This window comes from Mesoplodon mirus (assembly GCF_964341445.2).
Source record: "Mesoplodon mirus genome assembly, chromosome: 17".
Taxonomy (NCBI): Eukaryota; Metazoa; Chordata; class Mammalia; order Artiodactyla; family Ziphiidae; genus Mesoplodon; species Mesoplodon mirus.
The window spans coordinates 77,837,242-77,858,453 of NC_138993.1; the positions used below are offsets into that span (position 1 = coordinate 77,837,242).

At 51.7% G+C, this 21,212-nt stretch overlaps 1 protein-coding gene across 2 annotated transcripts; it reads left to right on the top strand.

Annotated features, from left to right (window-relative positions):
- Positions 1 to 1,117: 1,117 nt before the first annotated feature.
- F10 (coagulation factor X) lies at positions 1,118 to 21,147 on the top strand. 2 transcript variants are annotated; one of them, XM_082602246.1, is made up of 9 exons: positions 1,118 to 2,094; positions 3,914 to 4,074; positions 12,799 to 12,823; positions 13,791 to 13,904; positions 15,277 to 15,408; positions 16,008 to 16,082; positions 17,299 to 17,540; positions 19,541 to 19,658; positions 20,462 to 21,147. In XM_082602246.1, the coding sequence occupies exons 1-9, from the start codon at positions 2,025 to 2,027 to the stop codon at positions 21,040 to 21,042; spliced, it is 1,518 nt and encodes a 505-aa protein (XP_082458372.1). In that variant the 5' UTR covers positions 1,118 to 2,024; the 3' UTR covers positions 21,043 to 21,147. The 2 variants fall into 2 exon arrangements, with proteins under 2 accessions (XP_082458372.1, XP_082458373.1); XM_082602247.1 differs by lacking the exon at positions 1,118 to 2,094 and adding an exon at positions 2,796 to 3,216.
- Positions 21,148 to 21,212: the final 65 nt, after the last annotated feature.

Here is a 21,212-nt window from a genome sequence, read left to right on the forward strand (position 1 = left end):
TTCCAAACACAACAGCTCTCATGGATTTGGAGGCTACAGTCCCCAACCCTGAGGACTGGGTGTCTCTTCCAGCCGAGGCCCCAGCAGATGACCCCTGCCTGGGGACCAGCAGGGATGTTCCAAAAAATGCAGGTTCCCAGGTCCTGCCCAGCTCAGTGGGATAGGGGTGAGGCCCCTTGACCTACCTTCTTGTCGAGTCCCTCAGGTGATGGGCACAGAGGCCTCCTGTTGGGAAGAATGAGGAGCCAGGGACCGGGGAGGGGAGCGTCTGGCCCCACCGGAACCCGGCCAGGCGGGCAAGGCCACCCCGCGGGCGCCCACCTCCTCAGGACTCGCCTGTCCCGGCCTGGGACGCCGTGCTTGAAGTGCCACACGTGCTCTGGCAGACAGTCCAGCCTGTCGAGTAACCAGGGCTCCGCAAGCCTGGCCACGTGCTCACCATCTGAGCCTTTACAGAAACACTTTGCTGCCCCATCAGGTGGTAGTTTCTAGGGTTCTCACTGGGCACACGTCGAGAGCTCCGGCCTTGGGCCAGACCTCCTGGGGTGGCTCTGGCTCTGGCCCCCTCAGAGGCACCACCAACCCTCTCCGCCCCTCGTTTTGTCTACAAGACGGGGACCGCTGCCACGCTTGTTGTGAGGATGAAACCGGTGCAGGCAAAATGAGGCACGGGGAGGACAGGCCACCCGGCCAAGGCCAGGAACGCCGACCTGCAAACGTCCAGGTGCCCCCAGCTCACAGCTCAGGCTGCAGACACTCGAGGAATTCTGCAGCCAAAGTGCCCAAGGTCTCTGGAGGCCCTGAGCCCAGTGGGCCTCCTGTTTCTTCCTGGAAATGAAAACTGGCTGGACTCCTCTTCCTGGGAACAAAAGGGGATGTGGGGTTCAAGGGGCCAAGCCAGGAGCCCACTCAGACCCACAGGGGTTCAGCAGGTCGTGGGTGGGCTACCGGTTCTGCCCTGCTTTCCCCGGCCTCACTGCTGCGGTGGGCGCAGTGCCGGGCCACGCCGCAGTGCATCACCCGCGTGGACCATCTCCACTCGCCAGGCGCGGGGAATCCAGTCTCGCCCCACACGCCCAGCAGTGCAGAGACAGGGTAGCACAGAGACCAGGCGAGCCGGGACCAGGCTCTGCACATCACACTGACCACCCTGCGAAAGACCAGCCCTGGCCTGGGCGCCTAGCAGGAGCGTTCTGGGACATCACCGATTCATTCAGTCCACTCGTGTTTACTGAGCACCTGCTGTGTGCCAGACACCCCTCTCCGTGCTGGACAGAGCAGCAAACAAGCCAAGCGACCAGGGTGTCATACGTGGGAAGCGTCAGGTGTGCTCGGTGCGTGGAACACAGCACAATCCCCTCATCTCCCAGCACAAGCACTCACCCCACCGGCAGTTCCCAGGCCTCTTCCTCCAGAGCCTGGACTCTGCTGCAGAGCCCCGGTCAGCTGAGAAGCTCGGGCCATGTCCCACACCTGCCACTCTTGGCCGGCAGATCGGCCCAGGGCCCCATGTGGTGCACACCCCTCCCGCCCAGCGTGGGCAGAAAGCCCCGGGTCCTAACCCCGCGTCAACTACACACGGCCATGGACTAACACTCCACCTCTCTAAACCTGTTTTCTGTCCTAGAGAAAAGATGGGCAAATGATACTTGGCTTTTATCGTGGTTGTGAGAACAAAAACAGAGCTAGACATAAACGTCTGAAAACTATACGATGACTTTTTTTTCTTCTCTCTCAGAACAAAGAGCTCCTGTGCCCACAGCGGGCCCCCCGGACACGGTTCCTGACAAGGATAAGGTAGGGCCAGGACCTCCCCACGGCTACACAGGCCAGCGTGACCATGCCCTCAGTGCGGTCGCCTGCTCCTGACCTCCCCCCGCCTCCCCTGCCACCGGGCAGGCCCAGGCTCCAATCAGGAGGCTGTGATAAACAGAAGGACACCCAGCCACCCTCCAGCCAGGGTGAGTGAACCTTGCCCCAGAGGCCTGTCACGGCGGGGACGGAGAGCTGTCCCGGGCCACACCATGGCGGGCCTGCTGTGCCTCATCCTTCTCAGCGCCTCCCTGGCTGGCCTTCTGCTGCCGGGGGGAAGTGGTAAGTGCCCCTCACCCTGCAGACTGCAGGGGTGGCCCTGGGGAGGAGGAGAGAGGGTGAGGGGTCAGGGTGATGCCCCTGAACTTCCACAGTGTGGAGAGTGGGTGCCCATCCCCTGTGGGAGGCTGGCACGAGAGCCTGGCTTGGTGGTTTCAGCCAAGCGTATCTTAGGGCCAGGTGTGCCTCCCTGTGGGTGGAGGGTCAGACAGCAGATCACAGATCACAAAGACAGACAGAAACACGGGCAGAGAAGGAGGGAGACAGACAGAGACAGAGAGGGAGGGAGATGGAGGAAGCGGAGGGGGGCAGTGGCAGGCAGAGACAGAGAGGCCCCCTTCCTCTGCCAGAGCAAAGTGCAGGTACAGAGGCTAGGGGGTCACAGGCAGAGAGAAGCTTCCACGGCAGGGAGGAGGATGAGAGCCAGTGCCACCACCCTCAGGCTGGCTCCGCCAGGGGGCTCGAGGCTTTCTGGGACTCCAGACCTGTCCAAGAGAAGAAGCCAGAAAGGACAGAGCAGAGTGGAGGCAGCCCCGGGGGCCTGTCTGCATGTTTGCACTCTGGGTGACGTGGAAGTTCAGGGGCCCAGGTGCGTGGGAGAAGGAAAGGGTGAAAAGTGAGAAAGAGAAACAAACCGAACAGGAGGGCGGGGCACCAGGCAGGGGAAGGAGGGAGGGGAGGAATGGGTGTGTGGCTTGTATTTCAAAGCAAGCGCTCCCTGGTGGAGCAGATGTTTGGGGTAATGGAGGATGGGCCCCCACAGAACAAATGTGGGCCTGGCCTTGCCGGGAGAACACAGGTGTCACTGAAAGAGATGGGGAATTTGGAAGGGAAAGTAATTTGAGGTAGGATGGAGTGAACACTCGGAGTTCTATACACTCTTTAAAACAGCTCTAAGGAGTAGGTATCTAATTCCCACTTGCCAATAATCAGTAGTAGGTGACCAAGATGCATTTGCCACTCAAGGCAGTTTGATTCTGCAGTCCTGTTTTTTGGTTTCGGACATGGGGAGTCTGGAGTTGTGATGTGAGGGCAGACATGCATCCTGTGGGAAAGCTGAAAACACAGAGCTCACGATGGAAGCTGGGACTAGAAATACCAACTTGGAGAGTCATCTTCCTTATGGTGAGACTCTCAATTCCCCAGCAGAAAAGAGGCAGAGAGCAGGGCAGAGCGCCAAGAAAAGGACCTGAGGGCCTCCCACAGCACAGTGAAAAGGGGAAGGGGAGCGGCGGAGACCGGGAAGACCCAGGCAGCTCGGTAGGGACTACTGAGGGGAGAGGGGAGAGATCCCTGATGGGGGAGATCTCTGAGCCAGGACACTTTAACTGGCAGGTCAGTTTAGTGGGCTTTTTTTTTAATGAAACAGGACAGAAGTAGAAAATTTTCTAACAAGTACTATTTTGTAGAAAATAAGAGTAGGCACTATTTCTTGAAACTTTTGTTTTACTCTTGTGTACGTGTGTCCTGGGACTTGAAACAAATCATACTTTTAATTGTAGATCGTGCAAAACCGTGTCACCTCCCCACCTAACACAGGGCTGAGACCTTGAAGGGTGGGGAGGGGGGGGTGGAGGGGAACAGCTGAGCCACAGAACGGAGTGGAGGGCCGGGGGAGGCAAGAGGGACCGAAGGGCGAGTTCCAGAAGGAGGGGTCGGGTCTCAGCGCAGGGCCGGGTGTGCGCGTGCAGGACGGGGCAGCTCAGTGGTGGGCGCGCGGGCTCAGGGCAGGCGTCTGACCCGTCACTGGCGGGGGCGAGGGTGGCCCGGGGACGGGACCCGCATGCGGGCGAACACGTGACAGCCGTGTTCTCCACCACAGTGTTCCTGCCCCGGGACCAGGCCCACAGGGTCCTGCAGAGAGTCCGCAGGGCCAACTCGTTTTTGGAGGAGTTGAAGAAGGGAAACCTGGAAAGGGAGTGCCTAGAGGAGGCCTGCTCGTATGAGGAGGCCCGCGAGGTCTTCGAGGACACGGAGAAGACGGTAAGGGGCGGCGCGGCCAGGACACACTTACAGGGCTGCGGGGGTTTCTGAAGCGCTGTCAGGTCCACGTTAAAGCTCAAAATGTTTGTCTAAGAACGCGCTGTCGGCCTCGGCAGTGCACAAGGACCCCAGGCCCCGGCTCTTCGCCCAGACGCTCAGCCGCCGCCATACTCGCCGACGGGTTCTGGTCCTGAGACCGCAGGGTGGGTCGGTGCGCAGGCGCAGGACGAACGCGGCCTCGAGGCCCCGTGCGGCGGTGGCGGCGGCGGCGGCGGCGCGAAAGCATCCGCCCCTCCCCCGGAAGAGGCGGGGCCTCCGATGCTGACACGGAAGTCTCTGAGGTCCGTTAGCCGCCTCGCGTCGTGCTGTCGTGTGGCACCTTGCGTCAGGCCGTGGGGCGGCTTGGCTGCGGTGCAGGGGCTGAGGTGGAGGTGGACGGCCGCGAGCCAAAACTGAGCAACCGCGAGCTGAAGAAGCCTGAAGGCTGAGGAGAAAGTGGCAGAGAAGGAGGCCAAGCAGGAGCCCACCAGAGACAGCCTGGCCGCAGATGGCGGACTTGTCCACACCTCGGACAGCGGGCCCGTCCACACCACGGGCCCGCAGTGGAGCGTCCAGCGGAGTCTGGGCGCTGGGGGACCCGTGCCACACAGGCTCGTGTAGACTCCCTCCTGCTCGCGGCAGACTGGACACCACCGGCCTGGCTCACCTTAAAGGTGGCAGAAGAGCTGTGCCCTTGGAGGATAGGTCCAGTTGCAAGTCCTGGTTGAGTGGAGGAATGTTAAGTCGGAAGAAGAATTGACTCAAGTGTATAGCAGACTGCCTTGTGGAGTCCCGAGAATCCTGGGAAGACCGAAGAGCAGAGCTGAGAGTCCCTCAGCTCTGCAGACTTGCATTACTGTCTTCTTGCTTCCATGGGCACCTCATCCCCCTTTGGCCAAAAGGCAAGGAAAGGCGGTATCATCGGAGATTCTGACTCCAGCCAGGGTGACTTTGTGAGGAAGAAGTGTATCCCACACGCGAAGATGATCACGTGTAGAAGAAGTTTCTTGGAAGAGTTCGGGTTCCTAGATGAACTTCCCATGCTGAATGCCGCTTCACGGGGAGCTGTGACCAAGCTTTCCATCACCTAGCACAGCAAGTTGGACATGAACTTATGTGTAAGAACTGCTCCAGAACTCCAGCTGTAAAGTGCTGGTAGTTGGTGGCACTGACTGCATTTGTGATGTTGGATGCCAGTTCCAGACGGTTTGACTCGAACTCACCACTCGTGAGTTTTACCTGGCCGATGATGATCTCGTGAAATCATGGATATCATATCAGGGATGCTGAACATGTTATGGGCAGTTACAAGACCACCCACCATCCAGGCAGCCCAGCAGGCCAAACCCATGAGATGGACTCCACCCCACCCTTCTGGAGAATCAGCACAATAGAAGGGCTCAAGAAAAACTTGGGAGTGAAGCTGCCGGAAACTAACCTCTTCAGAACGGAAGAGACTGAAAAAATTATTGATAACATCTGTGTCGCAAAAACTGCCGAATGTCCTCCGCCTCAGGCCACAGGCAGACTCCTTGCTATGCTTGTCAGAGTCCCTGAAAGTGGCTTGCAGCAGCGACCCACTCATTGGTGATCGCCCACAGATAACGGCCAGACAGACTGCTCTGGGTCTCACTGAGCAGGTTGAGCTGCTTGTCATGAGGAGGGAAGTGTGCAGTGCTTACACTGGATTAAATAGTCCCATACAGCAGCCAGAGGCTTTTAAACAACAGGCCAGAGCCGCCAACGAGGACGATGTTCATAGATGAGAACTTCTATACCGCCTGGAATCCAGGCTGCCCCCCGACCTGGCTGTGGCATGGACATCGGCTGCATCACCGTGTTTCTCACAGTCTACGGTAACATCAAGGAAGTACTTCTGTTTCCTGCCATGAAACCTGAAGGTAAGGAGAATGTGGCAACCACTGATACATTGAAAAGCACAATAATTGGCACTTCTGTCTAGAAAATAATAATTGGTAAGTTGTATGACTCAGACATCTTTGCATTCCTGCAAAAGGTCAAGGTCTGCAAGGGAATTCTTGTGTTGCTATCCATTTGACTACCATAGTTCATTTCAGCCACCAGAAGAGAGAAGAGGAATTAAGAATTCATTTTTACTCCTTGTTACCAAGTGAACGATTTATCTCTTTTAAAAAGTTATTCATAATTTCAGGAACTGTTTTTATTTTTAAATGTTCCTTTAGTTCACATACACTTAACAGTTTTTTTAAATAATAAAAATAATTGTAGTGCCAAGTTCATGTTCTGCCTTTTTCCTCAGCATCATTTCCTAAACACTCTTCCTTACTTCCTTAGAACTACCATACTTATAATTTTAAAGAGCTAAGTTGTTTGTTTGTTTGTTTGTTTGTTTGTTTTGGCCATGCTGCACAGCTTGTGGATCTTAGTTCCCCGAACAGGGATTGAACCCACGCACTCAGCAGTGAAAGTTCAGAGTCCTAACCACCGGACCGCCAGGGAATTCTCTAAATAATACATGTGTCAAAGAAGAAGTCTCGGGCTTCCCTGGTGGCGCAGTGGTTGGGAGTCTGCCTGCCAATGCAGGGGACACGGGTTCGTGCCCCGATCTGGGAAGATCCCACATGCCGCGGAGCAGCTGGGCCCGTGAGCCATAGCCACTGAGCCTGCGCGTCGGAGCCTGTGCTCCTCAACGGGAGAGGCCACAACAATGAGAGGCCCGCATACTGCAAAAAAAAAAAAAAAAAAAAAAAAAAAAAGAAGAAGTCTCAAGGGAAGCTAGAAAATACTTTCAGGATTTCCCTGGTGGTCCAGTGGTAAAGAATCCACCTTCCAGTGCAGGGGACGTGGGTTTGATCCCTGGTTGGGGAACTAAGGTCCCACATGCTATGGGCCAGCTAAGCCCACGCGCCACAACTACTGAGCCCACGCGCCTCAACTAGAGAGCCCACATGCTGTAAACTACAGAGCCCACATGCTCTGGAGCCTGTGCGCCACAACTAGAGAGAGAAAAGCCACACGACACAACTGGAAAGAAGCCTGCGCACCGCAACGAAAGGTCCCGCGTGCTGTGACAAGGATCCTGTGTGCCACAAGTAAGACCCGACACAGCCAAAAATAATATATATATATAAATAAAATTTTTGAAATAAGAAAAGAAAATACTCTCAGCTGAACAAAAATGAATATACAACATACAAAATCTGTGGGATGCAGCTAAACATTGCTTATCGGGAAATTTATAGCATGAAATGTTTTTGTAGGAAAAGAAGTTCTCAAATTGATAATCTAAGCTTCCACCTTAAGACACACACACACACAAAAAAGGCAAAATAAACCCAAAAGAGGAGAAATCAATAAACTTGAAGATGTGAAATAATAGAGAAAATCAGTAAAACTGATAAGATTTAACAAGATTGACAAAAAAGAGCACATGAATTGTATCAGGAATGAAAGAAGAGATATTACTACAGACCCTGCTTACATTAAAAGGATAATAAGGGAATACTATGAACAACTCCATGCACAAATTTGGATGGAATTTTACAATTTGGATGAAATGGACCAATTCCTCAAAACCATGAATTACCAAAACACATAGTACGACAGAGATATCTGCAAATTCAACTTCTTAGTTAAAAACCTTCTGTAAAGGAAATGTCCAGGTCCAGACTGTGTCACTGGTGAGTTTTACCAAATATTTAAAGAAGAAATAACACCAATTCTATGTAATCTCTTCTAGAAACGAAAAGGGAACACTTGTAAGTTTTTTTTCTATCAGCATTACCCTGATGCCAAAAACCCACAAAAACAGAAGAAAGAGAAAAAGAGGGAAGGAGGGAGGGAGGAAGGTAGAAAGAAAGAAAACTATATAACAACATTTCTCATGAACCTCTTATAAAAATTCTCAACAAATTATTAGCAAATTGAATAAAGCACTATATGTTAAAAAAAAAAAAAGAAGAATACACAATGACCAAGTGGGTTTATCTGGGGCACACAAGGCTGGCTCAGTATTTGAAAATCAGTAGTGTAATCCACCAGTTTAAAGAAGAAAAATCCACATAATCATATCAACTGATAGAGAAAAAGCACCTGACAAGATTCAACATCCATTCATGATAAAAACCTCTCAGTGATTTCCCTGGTGGTCCAGTGAGTAAGACTCTGTGCTCCCAATGCAGGGGGCAGGGGTTTGATCTCTGGTAGGGTTATGAGATCCTGCACGCATGCGGCAACTAAAAGATCCCGCATGGCGCAACGAAGACCCAGAGCAGCCAAAAATAAATAAATATTTTTAAATAAGTAAATAAAACAATTATTAAAAAAAAACCTTCAGCAAACTACAATTAAAAGGAAACTTCTTCAACATGATAAGGATTATTAACAAGGAACCTACAACTGATATCGTGGTGAAAACTGAATGCTTTCCCTCTAATACTGGGAAAAAGGCAAGGATGTCCATTTCTAATACTCCCAATTCAGCATTGTACTGGAAACCCTAGCCATAAGGAAGGTTTAACAATAAGCCAAGATAAAGAAATAAAACTCCCTATTTGCAAGTAACATGATTATCTACATAGAAAATCCCATGGAATCTGGAAAAAATACTCCTAAAATGTATGTGTCTAGCGAGGTCACAGAATACAAGGTCAGCACACAAATATTAATTGTATTTCTGTGTAGTGGTAATGTGCAGTTAGAAACAAACAAAAAAATTAATGCCACTTACTGTTGCTCTAAAGAAAAATATCTATGTGTAAATCTAATAAAACATGTACACAACCTGTATGCTGAAATCTGCAAAACGCTAACGAAAGGAAGAGAACCTAAATAAATAGACATAGGATGTTCATGGTTTGAAAGACTTAGCATATTAAAATATTGACTCTTCCCAATTTGATATATAGATTTAATGCAGTGCCAAACTTCCATCAGATAAAGACAAGTTGATTCAATATTTGTAATATGGAAAAACAAAGGAATTAGAATAGCTAAAACAATTTTGAGAAAGAAGATAAAATTGGAGGAATCACACTACCTCATTTAAAGACTTACTGTAAATCTACATTAATCATAGAGATAAGGGACTTCCTTGGTGGTGCAGTGGTTAAGAATCCGCCTGCCAGTGCAGGGGACACAGGTTCAATCCCTGGTCCCAGAAGATCCCACATGCCACAGAGCAACTAAGCCTGTGCACCAGAACTACTGAGCCCGAGTGCTGCAACTAGCCTGCGTGCCTAGAGCCCATGCTCTGCAACAAGAGAAGCCACTGCAGTGAGAAGCCCATGCACCGCAACGAAGAGTAGCCCCTGCTCGCCACAACTAGAGAAAGCCCGCACACAGCAACGAAGACCCAATGCAGCCATAAATAAATAAATAAAATCGTAGCGATATTGATGTGTGGTATTGGTAAAGGGATAAACACATAGATCAAAAGAACAGAATAGAAAGTCCATAAATAGACCCACGCAAATATGGCCAGTTGACTTTTTAAAAAAATATTTATTTATTTATTTAAGCTGTGCCGGGTCTTATTGCAGCACGCGGGATCTTCGTTGCCGCATGCGGGATATTTAGTTGCGGTACGCCTGCGGGATCTTTAGCTGTGGCATGAATGCGGGATCTAGTTCCCCTACCAGAGATCGAACCTGAGCCCCCTGCATTGGGAGTACAGAGTCTTACCCACTGGACCACCGGGGAAGTCCTTGGCCAATTGATTTTGGCAAAGGTGCATAAGCATTTCAATAGAAAAAGAATTCTCTTTTTCAATAAATGGTATTGGAATAATTCTACATCTATATACAAAAAAGGTCAGCTTTGACCTAAACCTCACAACTATACAAATATTATCTCAAAATGGACCATATAGCTCTAAAGATAAAACAGGAAACTTTTAGGAGAAAATTTTCATGACACAAAGTTAAGTTAGGCAAAAATTCTTAGACGTGACGCCAAAAGCATAATCCATAAAAAGTATATAGATAAATTAGACTTATTCTAAATTTAAAACTTTTGCTCTGTGAAAAACATTAAGAGAATGAAAATACAAGCTATTGACTAAGGAAATATTTTCAAATCACGTATCTGCCAAAAGTTTTGTGGTCAGAATATATAAAGAACTCACAAGTCAACAGAAGAAAATAAACAACCCAATTAAATACAGTGAGCAAAAGATTTGAACAGACACTTCACCAAAGAGGATACATGGATGGCAAATAAGCATACGAGAAGATATTCAATATTATTAGCCATTACAGAAATGCAGATTAAAACCACGATGAGGGACTTCCCTGGTGGTCCAGTGGTTAAGACTCCATGCTTCCACTGCAGGGGGCATGAGTTCGATCCCTGGCCAGGGAACTGAGGTCCCACATGCCGCAAGGTGCGCCCACCCCCCCGCAAAAAAAAAAAAAAAAAACAATGAGATGCCACTACACACCTAGAACACAAAACACCTAGAATACAAAACAAGTGCTGGTGAGGATGTGGAGCAACCACAAGTCATACACTGCTTGTGGGCATAAAAAATCGTGCAGCCAGTCTGAAAACCAGTCTGACAGTTTCTTATAAAGTTACCGTATAACTCAGCAATCCCATTCTTGGGTATTTACTGTAGAGAACTGAAAACTTTTTTCACAGAAAACCTGTACATAAATGTTTATAGCAACTCTATTCATAATTGCCGAAAACTAGAAATAGTACAGATGTCCTTTGTTGGGTGAATGGATAAACCGTGGTACGCCACACAGTGGAACACTGCTCATCAGTAAAAGAGAACAAACTATCGACATGCACAGTAACTTGAATGAATTTCAGTTTCAGAGGCACTATGCTGAATGAAGGAAGCTAGTTTCACAAGGTTATATCACGTGTGAGTCCATTTACAGGACATTCTCAAGAAGTCATGACTATAGTGACGCAGAGCAGACTCGTGCTGGGCATTCAGAGCGGGGGTGGCCAGTGGCTGGCAAGGTTGGGGGAGATGGAGCTATTCTGCCTCTCGGTTGTGGTGGTGACTGTACAAATCTATACATGTGTTGGCTTTTATAGAATTGTACACCAAAAACAGTCAGTTTTACTGTGTGATAAATTTTTAAATAAAAAATTTAAAAGACAGTGTAGTCATTTCTTAGGCCTTCTATAACAAAGCACCACAAATTGGGTGTCTTAAAACAACAGAAATTTACTCTCTCACAGTTCTGGAGACCACAAGTCGAAATCAAAGTGTCACCAGGCTTGGTTCCTTCTGGAAGGTCTGAGGAAGGATCTGTTCCATCCTCTCCTCCAGCTTCTGGGGGCGACCAGCAGCCTTTGCTGTTCCTTGGCCAGTAGATACATCACTCCACTCTCTGCCAGCACCTTCACACAGCCTTCTCTCTGTGTGGCCTGTGTGATATTTTATGTCTCTTATAAGGACACTCTCATTGATTGGGGGTCCACCCTAATCCAGTACGAGCTGTTCTCGATCCATAACTTAATTACATCTGCAAAGACCCTCTTTCCATTAAGGTCAAATTCTGAGGTTGCACCTAAGTTGGGGCTGGGGAGTAGGGGAGACACTAATTAACCTACTATAGATAGAAAAAAATTGTTTTAAGACTACGAACATTTCTTTTCAGTGTTACATAGGCTCTTGATGCCCTATTTTAAGCTAATTACCAATTATCTTTTTTTTCAAGTAACATAATGATTATTCTCCAAGCATCTGATCCTGTTTTGAATCTTTGACCCAGGTATCTTAATGTAAAACCACTTATTGATTGGCTTGGGGGTATCAAATAGAGCAAACCATTTTTGGTACAATCCGTTTCTTGGTAATTAATTTGAAAATAAATTTTCAATATTTAACAAAGTTGTGCAATTAAGATGATTGAGCGTGGCATCTGGGAAACATTTTGTAATATTAAATGATTCATATTAATCTTAAATTGATATACATGTAGGTCTAGATGTAATATGTGTGAAGTATAACACTGATTCTTCATATAAAAGCTTGGATATAGGTATTGATTTAAGAGATAATAAAAAATTATATGATAATGTTGTATATGATGAAATTAAAATATTTTGTCTTAGAATTACAATTATTTGTCATGAATTTATTACAGTATTTGAATGTGATACATAAAGCTTACGGTTTGCTTCTGAATATAAGCAATTACTTTAGAGGTTTTACTTCAGTTGCTGTTGTCTCAGCACAGTTTCTCCAAACTGAGATTAGTGAAAAACAAACAAATAAAACCTATATAGAAACTTTTGTGGTTCAAGAAAAGTAATCTAATTTCGAATTACTTAACAGTTGAAGCAAATAATGTGAAAATCTTGATTGTGATCATATCGTTAGTGATTTTGCTAGGATGAAAGTTAGAAAAGTACATTTAATATTACAAAATGTTTCCCAGATGCCATGTTCAACTGTGTGAGCAGGCAAGAAAATGGACGCTAGGCTGTATTGGGATATGATTATTTATTACACAAACATGTGTTGTGTTAAAAAAAAAAAAGATGAATGAAGCTACAGCTTTACAAATGCAGGAGATCTGAAAAAATTTCCCTTTTAGATTGAATAGTTCTAGGGCATTTTGTTCCAGAAAATGATCTCTGTTTGGGAAATAGCCTATTCACTTGAGTTACTAGATTGTGGCTGTTACTGGTGTAAAATGTCTTTTCCATAACACATTAAAAATTTTTTTTCCCTTTTAGAATGAATTCTGGAATATATACAAAGGTGAGATGTTTTCTATTTCAGTCTTGAGTGAGAGGGGTTCATCAGGGTATTTAAATCAGGAGAGATTGTATTCAAATTTTGAAGATGTTTCCTGAATTTCCTTTCTGCTCCTGTTTAAATTTTACTTATCTAAGACTTTTCCCCTCTGAGTGTTTCCATAATAGTTATCGTAAAATAGTTTTTTATAGTAGCTTTATACTAATTTGAGTTTTGTTACTTATATACATTTAAATTGGTTCATTCCCATTTGAGGATACCAAATTCCATGATAATTTTTTTAAATCCAAGTATATTAGGTAGAAACAAAAAATAAGAGTCTGAAACACTGGGTCCTCTCATAAGGTAACCACCTTGATTTAATGCTTATAGCGTCTGAAATGGTATTTATCATAACTAATGTTTTCATTCTGGTAACAGTATTCAGGTTTCTCAAAATGACAATTGGACCTATCTCTAAATTATATTGTACAAATGCCCCAATAAATGTGAAATCCCATGTTAGTGCTGTACAGGAGCTTTTCATTCTACTTTTACACCCAAACCATTGGAAATAGGAACCCTCTTATCAATGCCCAGCCCAGAAACAAGTGTCCAGCAATCACTTATCCTCCCTCCTTCCAGCTGACCCCATGTGGTCACCAGCACAGGGCTCCTCTCCGTGATGGAAAAACGTTGTCAGTGATTGTAAAAACACTGTCAGAGATCTCACCAAAAATTGGAAAGCTCAGTCAGCAATCCAGCTAGATAGAGGCATCACGTGCACGTAGCCACAAAGCTGGGGGGGGGCGGGGGGGGAGGGCAGTGGTAACGAAGTCCAGACAGGACAACTTGTTTACAGGAAAACAGGAAGAATCCCAGGTTCATTCAAGTTAGCTGAGAACTGGGCACCAGAATCAACACAGCAAAATCGTTTCCACAATGAGGGGAATTGCCTGCAAGCTGTGGTTTCCAAATGTTTTCTTTGCAGATGGTGACCAGTGTGAAAGCCATCCTTGCCTGAATCAGGGCAAATGTAAAGATGGCCTCGGGGAATACACATGCACCTGTTTGGAAGGATTTGAAGGCAAAAACTGTGAATTACGTGAGTTCCCCTTCTTGGTGTACCTTCAGGTCAGAGTCCCCTGCGGAGGCCAGGTGGGAAAGCCCCCTGCGGAGCCAGGTGAGAATGCGGGAAGAAGCTAGAGGCCCAGGGAAACCCTCTCCGGTCACGTGGGGTTCAGCCTGTGCTCCGTGAGGCTGCCGCTGCAGGCAGCGGAACATGAGTCAGAGTCCCCAGTGTGGAGGACGGGATACCGGGCACTCCTCTGCCCTCTGAGGAGCTGCTGTGGAACGAACGTTCCCGAAGGGTGGGGCCCCTTCACGTGGAAACGAGAACCGACGTTTCTTTCCTCGGAGGAGGATGTTTCTCCTGCTTCTCAGGATCCTGGAAATTCGTGCAAATGTCAGTGCTGAATGCTCGGGATTGTCCAATTATAAAAATTTGGTACAATTAATTCTGCATGGAAAAATCACTGAGTTTTCCTAATACAGTGATTAATTTTTAATAAAAATTAGGTTAGTATTAGGCCAGTTTTCCCTGAGGGGAGAGATTCAAGCTTCTTTTTTAATTTCTTAATCTGTAATCTTTAGAGCATGCTCTTCGATTGGATACTTCTGAGTTTTCCCCAGTGGGAGTATCAGTCGTGCACCCTTCCATCCACCGTCCAGAGCAGCTTCCCCAAATACCGTTCTGTTGACGCTGGGGCTGTCAGGAATGTTTTCTAAAATTTCTTTAATGTTTGCCCCGTAACTATTCTTTCATCAAAACCCAGTGGTGAAATGTAAAGTCAGCTGCCAGGGCGGCATGACTGATGAGTCTGGGGTCTGATGTCCAGTGCACGCTGGCGGGGGTGACGCTGGCACAGTCCGGCGGTGAGGTCCCCTGTGCCCGGCGCCTCGCGGGACCTGGACAGCTCTCCTGGGGGCTGGGTGGCCTCCACCCCTTTACAAGTGACGCGACAGGCCGTGGGGTTTAAATAACGTGCCCAAATCACACAGCTAGAGACCGACGGCCAACTGGGAGCCGGCCTGAGTCCGGGACGTGGCTACCACCCCTCCTTCCTGCCGCACGGGAGCCAGACCCCCGTCTGGGGATGGACCCCAGGTGCTTTATGCCACGGGGGACCGAGGCCTCAGAGTGGACGCCGTGGGCTGCTCTCCGCTCGGCCCGAGCTCCCATCTCTCTGGCCAGCGCCACCACGCCCTTCTTAGGGCTGAACTTGAGACCCTACAGCCTCCAGGCCTTCCCTGGGCTTATGCGGGCTCCCTGGCCCCCGGGGCCCCCGGGGCCCCACGTGGGCGGGGGAGGGGCCTGCCCGGGGCACCAGCCGTTTGCTCCGGCTGGTGGGCACCGTGGCACCGGCAGGTGACGGCACGTCCCGGGCCGCGCCCTCAGCTTCCCGGCTCTTCCGCAGCCACGCGTGAGCTCTGCAGCCTGGACAACGGGGGCTGCGACCAGTTCTGCAGGGAGGAGCGGAGCGCGGTGCTGTGCTCCTGCGCCAGCGGGTACGACCTGGGCGACGACGGCAAGTCCTGCGTCTCTGCAGGTAGGAGGGGCACAGGCTGGGCTCCCGGTGGGGCTCATGGTTTTGAGACAGACCCACTGTTTCTGTGAACCGCCTGAGAAACGGGCCAGTGATGTCAGCTCTCCTGGGGGCACGTGGAGCGTGAGGGTAATGCGTGGAGGTCCCTTTGCCCAGTGCCCGGCTCGCAGCGAATCCCAAATGGCCACTTTGCAGCTGCCACGATGGCGTCCCCATCCCTCTCGGAAGGGCAGGGGCTTGGGAGGCTGGAGTTACAAGGGTCGGAGCCGTGGGCCAGCCTAGGAGCCGGGGAGGGAGTGCAGCGGCCGGAAGGGGAACCCAGGGCCCTCCAGCACCGTTTTGGGTTGTGTGGGTCCCAATGTTAACAGAAGTTTTTTTCCGTGATAAAAGCCAGATGCCATGCATCTGGCCCAGAAGCTCACGGAGGGCTGAGTGAGGGCCTGGGTCCTGGGGGTCCTGGGGGTCCTGGGGGTGGGAGAGGCCCCATCTCACACCCCGTGGGGAGTCCTGCCTGACCGGGACTCCTCTGCTGTGGGGTGGGGGCTGGCCACGCCCTTCTCAACTCGGGCTCCTTCTTAGGGTGACCCTAGCTCCTCCTCCAGCAGGCCCCAGCTGGCCCACAGCCTTGGCATTACCTGGGGTGATGAGGAATGCAGAGTCCCGGGCCCACTGCAGAGGTGGGCATATTCCAGGGCAGTGGCAATTGTGTAAAATTAAATCTCTCAACACGTAGAGGACAGTGAGATTTACATTTCTATTGGTAATGAGATTTTAAACTTAAGCTGGTCCCCCCCAATTTTTTTTTTTTTTTTCGGTACGCGGGCCTCTCACTGCTGTGGCCTCTCCCGTTGCGGAGCACAGGCTCTGGACGTGCAGGCTCAGCGGCCATGGCTCACGGGCCCAGCCGCTCTGCGGACCGGGGCACGAACCCATGTCCCCTGCATCGGCAGGCGGACTCTCAACCACTGTGCCACCAGGGAAGCCCCCCAAAAATATTTTAATTGAGGTCGTTCCTTGACATGCTTGCAAAATTTTTTAAATTCCAGGAATAATTACAGATCAATTTAAAATAAAGTTTGATGTTTGAAAATAAAATCAGGTAAACTACTTCCTGGTGCAGAAAGTTCTGTTCTAAGTCATGGACGAGCTGATGCAGAATTTCAAGGGGGCAGTGATCACAGACGTTAAGGCAGAGGCGGCTGGCGTGGGAAGAGCTCTCCTCCGCGAGCGAGCGAGCGAGCACACTCCCAGTGCACCCGCGCGCCACCAGGAACACACACGGGGGACGGCCTCAGACCCGCGGCCCCCAGCCCCCCCGCCTCTGTCCTGCTTCGCCCCCACTCTGCCTCGGTTGCCTCGTTGGTAAGGATACGAAAGGACGCTTTTTGGTCTTTCCTGGCCCCCCCCCTTGCTTGGCGCTTGTAAGGGTCGCTGTCATCCTTCAGCTGTTCCTTACAAAGCTCCGCATGCCGCTGTCCTGCCCAGAACACTTCTTTCTCTTCAGCGTTGCATTAGGAAATGTTTCCAACACACAGCGGGGCTAAGAGAACTTTGGGGGTTGAACGCCCCAGCCCCCCTTTTTGCCATCCTGGTCTCCACATACCAGTCGTGTCCCCACAGCCCCACGGTCCTCCGTCCAGCCACAGCCACCTGACTTCTGCAGGCGTCCCAGTAGGCGCAGAGCCCCTTCCACGCCCCTGCACGCTGGCCGGCCGGAGGTCAGGGCTCCCACCTGCAGCCCAGCCCTAGCAGGACACAGGGCGCCCCGCTCCCCAGAGGCCCCTCTTGGCCCCCTTCCCCGGGGCCCGCTTCTCCGGCTCCTCCTCGGAGTGGCCTGCATGGGCCCTGCAGGGAGGCGTCCGTGAGGCTGAGGCCCAACTGCCCTTCTTCCAGAGCCCTTCCCCTGCGGGAAGCTCACCCGGGGACGCAGCAGGCGGTCGGCCGCCCACGGCAGCGGGGAGGCCCCCGAAGCAGGCGTGCCGGAGCAGTACGACCACGGAGACCTGGGCCCCACCGAGAGCTCCCTCCACCTGCTGGGCCTCAACGGGACGGAGCCCAGCCCCAAGGAGGATGACAGCCACCTGGTCCGAATAGTGGGCGGGAGGGACTGCGAAGACGGGGAGTGCCCCTGGCAGGTAACGGCGCGCAGCTCAGCGGCCGGTGAGCTGCGGGGGGGCCGTCCCGCCGGGCGCCCGGCCCACGCGGGCCCGCAGCAGACTTGAATGGGCAGCGGTGGAAGGAGCCGAGGTCGAAGAGGCCGGGCCTCTGCCCTCCCTGCCCAGCCGCCCCTCCCGCCCAGGCAGAGAAGGGGCTCCAGCTCGGGGGCAGGGTGGGGTCCGCGGGCGGAGGGCAGCTCCCCTGAGGCCTCTGCTTGCTCTTTGGTTCCACGGGAGGCGGAAAGAGTTGCTCTCCTTGTTTCATTTCTGATTTGGTAGATTTTTTTTACCCAAACACCCAAGTCCTAATGAGGCAGACGGCACCTTAGCAAAATGTATATCCATTTGTTTTCAAAGGTAAAAACTCACTCTTTGGTTGTTGATTTGGACTAAAGTTGCCAGACTTAGCAAATGAAAACACAGGTTTCCCCTTAAATTTGAATGTCAGATAAACAATAAATAACTTTCAATGTGAGTATGTCCCAAGTATCACATGGGACACACACTGAAAATAATTTGCCATTTATTTGAGTCAGATTTAACTGGGGGCCTCTATTCTATCCAGAACCCTCACTTGGACTTTAAGTTTTTAGTGTCCAAAGCCAAAATGCCTTCTCCTACAAGTAATATTCCCAGAGCTGCCGACAACCCTTAGGAATGACGTCAGCTGGCCCCCACCGGCTACAAGGCAGGTGTGCGTTTACCTGAATTATCACGAGCCCGAGCAAGGACACGCCAAAACCTAGTCACCATCCACGGAGAGTGTGTCGCAGGTCAGGGCTGCCTGGGTGTTGTGCCTGTGGGTCTGAAAGCGCCAGGGCCTCTTCTCTCACGTGTGGCATCACGACCTAGGAAGGTGAGCCCCCCGCCAAATCCCCACAATTCAAGTTGCTGCGTGAGAGGGCCAGGAACGTGGTACCCGTGGAGCATGTGAACTCCCACTGGGAAAGGAGGGCGGCTCCCCGCAGGGTGGGGGCGGACACGCGGCTCTGAGAGGGGCTCGCGTGGGGTTCTCCAGGGAGCGGACAGGAGGAGCCTCACGGGAGGGTCCCCAGACTTGGCCAGTTGCCTCATGTCCATCTCCAGGAAGGATGGTCAGTGTCCCAAGTCTTAGGAAGACTGACCCTCCTCACTTGTCACACAAGTGGGGTTTTGAGTTGATAAATTATGCAAAAACAGAAACAAAACATCACGACTTCATGCTAGTCATGAACATCCTCCAAAGTTCTTTTAGAACTTGACATTGTTAAGAGTTTCATTAACCTGCACCCTCTCAACCCATGGCTGTTGCTTAGAGAAGGGCGAGTCCCCAGAGAAGGGAAGCAGAAAACGCTCTCTCCACACTTGCCGGCCCAGTTCTTTGGGGAAAAGGAAAACAGGGGAAGGGTCTGTGATCTCACTCGCCCAGTCAGCACCCCATTCCGGTGGAGTGTTCCCCGCCCCACGTCCTGTCAGGAGCAGCCACGTGGATCCCAGGAACCGGCCTTGAATGGTAGTACCCGCAGCCACGGGAGGGGGTCCGGACGGTGGAAGCGTCCCCAGGCCCAGCGTAGCAAGTGTCTCGTCCAGAGCCTGGTGTCTGCCTGGTCTGGGGCCTAATTCACACCAGAGACAACAGACAGCAGTTCTTCTGCACATAGAGCTGCAGAGGGGCCTTCCGGAGCCGGGAAATGCAGACGGGTAGGGCCTGGCCGGGCGAGTCTGGAGTCTGGATGGGGAGAACCCCCTCAGTTGTAGCGCTGGGCCCTTGGCAGGGCCGTGGGGTCCACGGCGGGCCCGCTCCGAGAACGGGCGGCACTGGGCAGCACGGCCCCTGGGGGTGGGCACGGGGGTGCGCTGGCCTGGTCCTCGTTCCAGCCCGAAGACCCCACGAGTCCTCCCGGGGGGCAGGCCCGCTGTGGTGGGGAGATGGGGAGGAGGCTTGGGCTAAAGGTCCCAAAGTCAGGCTCCAGCTGGCACCTCCGGCCCTCCTGTCGCAGGCTCTGCTCGTCAACGAGGAGAACGAGGGCTTCTGCGGGGGCACCATCCTGAGTGAGTTCTGCGTCCTCACCGCGGCCCACTGTCTCCTGCAGGCCAAGCGGTTCACGGTGAGGGTAGGTGAGTGCCGCGCACACCCTGCGGGGCTCCCTGGTTTCAGAGGCACTAGGACTGATAGGCTGCCTGGAAGCGCTGGTTCAAATACTGAGGTCCCGAGGGGGAGAGGGCGGCTGGGGGACGAGGGGCGCCCCTGCCCCCTGCACGCAGGGTCCGCGGTGCCCTCTCCTCCGGGAAGCCCCCCAGAGCCCCCAGCCGTCTGAGGAGCCGGCACCGCTGCCCCACATTTGTATCTGGGGGACTATTTCCTAATGTTCCCCTCTCACCACACCCTAGAGCTGCTCCATGACAATCCAGTGCAAGCCACGTGCCCGAGCCATGGCTGTTATGTCTAGCTTCCTAGTTACCTTACGTCTTCTAGTATACGTTTTAAAAGTCCACAGGTGATACTCATTTCGGTAACACACCTCATTCCCCAGTATAGCCCAAATAGTGTCAGTTCGACCTGTCATCGGCTTGTAAAGGACTCCGGAGGTATTTTGAGTTATGTTTTCATTCTGAGATTTGGTGCTCCTGACACATGTGGGTTCTGATCAACGCCCACTTGGCCCCGTGGCTGGGGGTAGGTCCGGCAGGTCAGACCCGGTGCCCAGCCCCACCCACGGGTAGACCAGGGGAGGGTGGCCACTGCCCTCGGCAGGGAAGCAGAAGGCTGTCACACCGGCCTCGCTCTAGTCGCCTGTATTTCACATTTCCTAGTGACCACGTGCCAATCTCTAAGCAGAAAAAAAGTGGAACTGCTTTAAAGCGTCAGTGACGTGCAGGGCCTGGTGGCCCCCAGCTGACGGCCACGTCCCCGTCCGCAGGCGACCGGAACACGGAGACGGAGGAGGGCAACGAGATGGCACATGAGGTGGAGGTGACCGTGAAGCACAGCCGGTTCGTCAAGGAGACTTATGACTTTGACATCGCAGTGCTGCGGCTCAAGACGCCCATCAAGTTCCGCAGGAACGTGGCGCCCGCCTGCCTGCCGGAGAAGGACTGGGCTGAGGCCACGCTGCTGACCCAGAAGACGGGCGTCGTCAGCGGCTTCGGGCGCACGCACGAGCGGGGCCGCCTGTCGTCCACGCTCAAGATTCTGGAGGTGCCCTACGTGGACAGGAACACCTGCAAGCTGTCCAGCAGCTTCACCATCACCGCCAACATGTTCTGTGCCGGCTACGATGCGCAGCCCGAGGACGCCTGCCAGGGCGATAGCGGCGGCCCCCACGTCACCCGCTTCAGGGACACCTACTTCATCACTGGCATCGTCAGCTGGGGTGAAGGGTGCGCGCGGAAGGGGAAGTACGGCGTCTACACCAAGGTCACCAATTTCCTCAAGTGGATTGACAAGTCCATGAAAGCCGGGCTGGGGGCAGGGGCCAGGGGGGAGCCGCATCCCCAGTGAAGCCCCCCACACCCCCTCGCAGTCCCTGCCTCTCCTTCCTCTCAGCACTGGGGCTCTGAGCCGGCTTCCCTCCCTGCCGTGATTAGAGCTGGGTCGATTCCTTATCCTGCTTCTGTTCTTGCTCCACCGAAGTGGGAAATGAAGGTCCATTTGGAACCCGGGACCCTGCC

Bases quoted from the DNA above. Each gene is read 5' to 3' on its own strand.
- F10 (XM_082602246.1), top strand. From the start codon at position 2,025: ATGGCGGGCCTGCTGTGCCTCATCCTTCTCAGCGCCTCCCTGGCTGGC. The intron at 2,095-3,913 runs GTAAGTGCCCCT...TCTCCACCACAG, and splicing joins TCTGCTGCCGGGGGGAAGTG to TGTTCCTGCCCCGGGACCAG. The intron at 16,083-17,298 runs GTGGGCATATTC...CCCTTCTTCCAG, and splicing joins GTCCCGGGCCCACTGCAGAG to AGCCCTTCCCCTGCGGGAAG.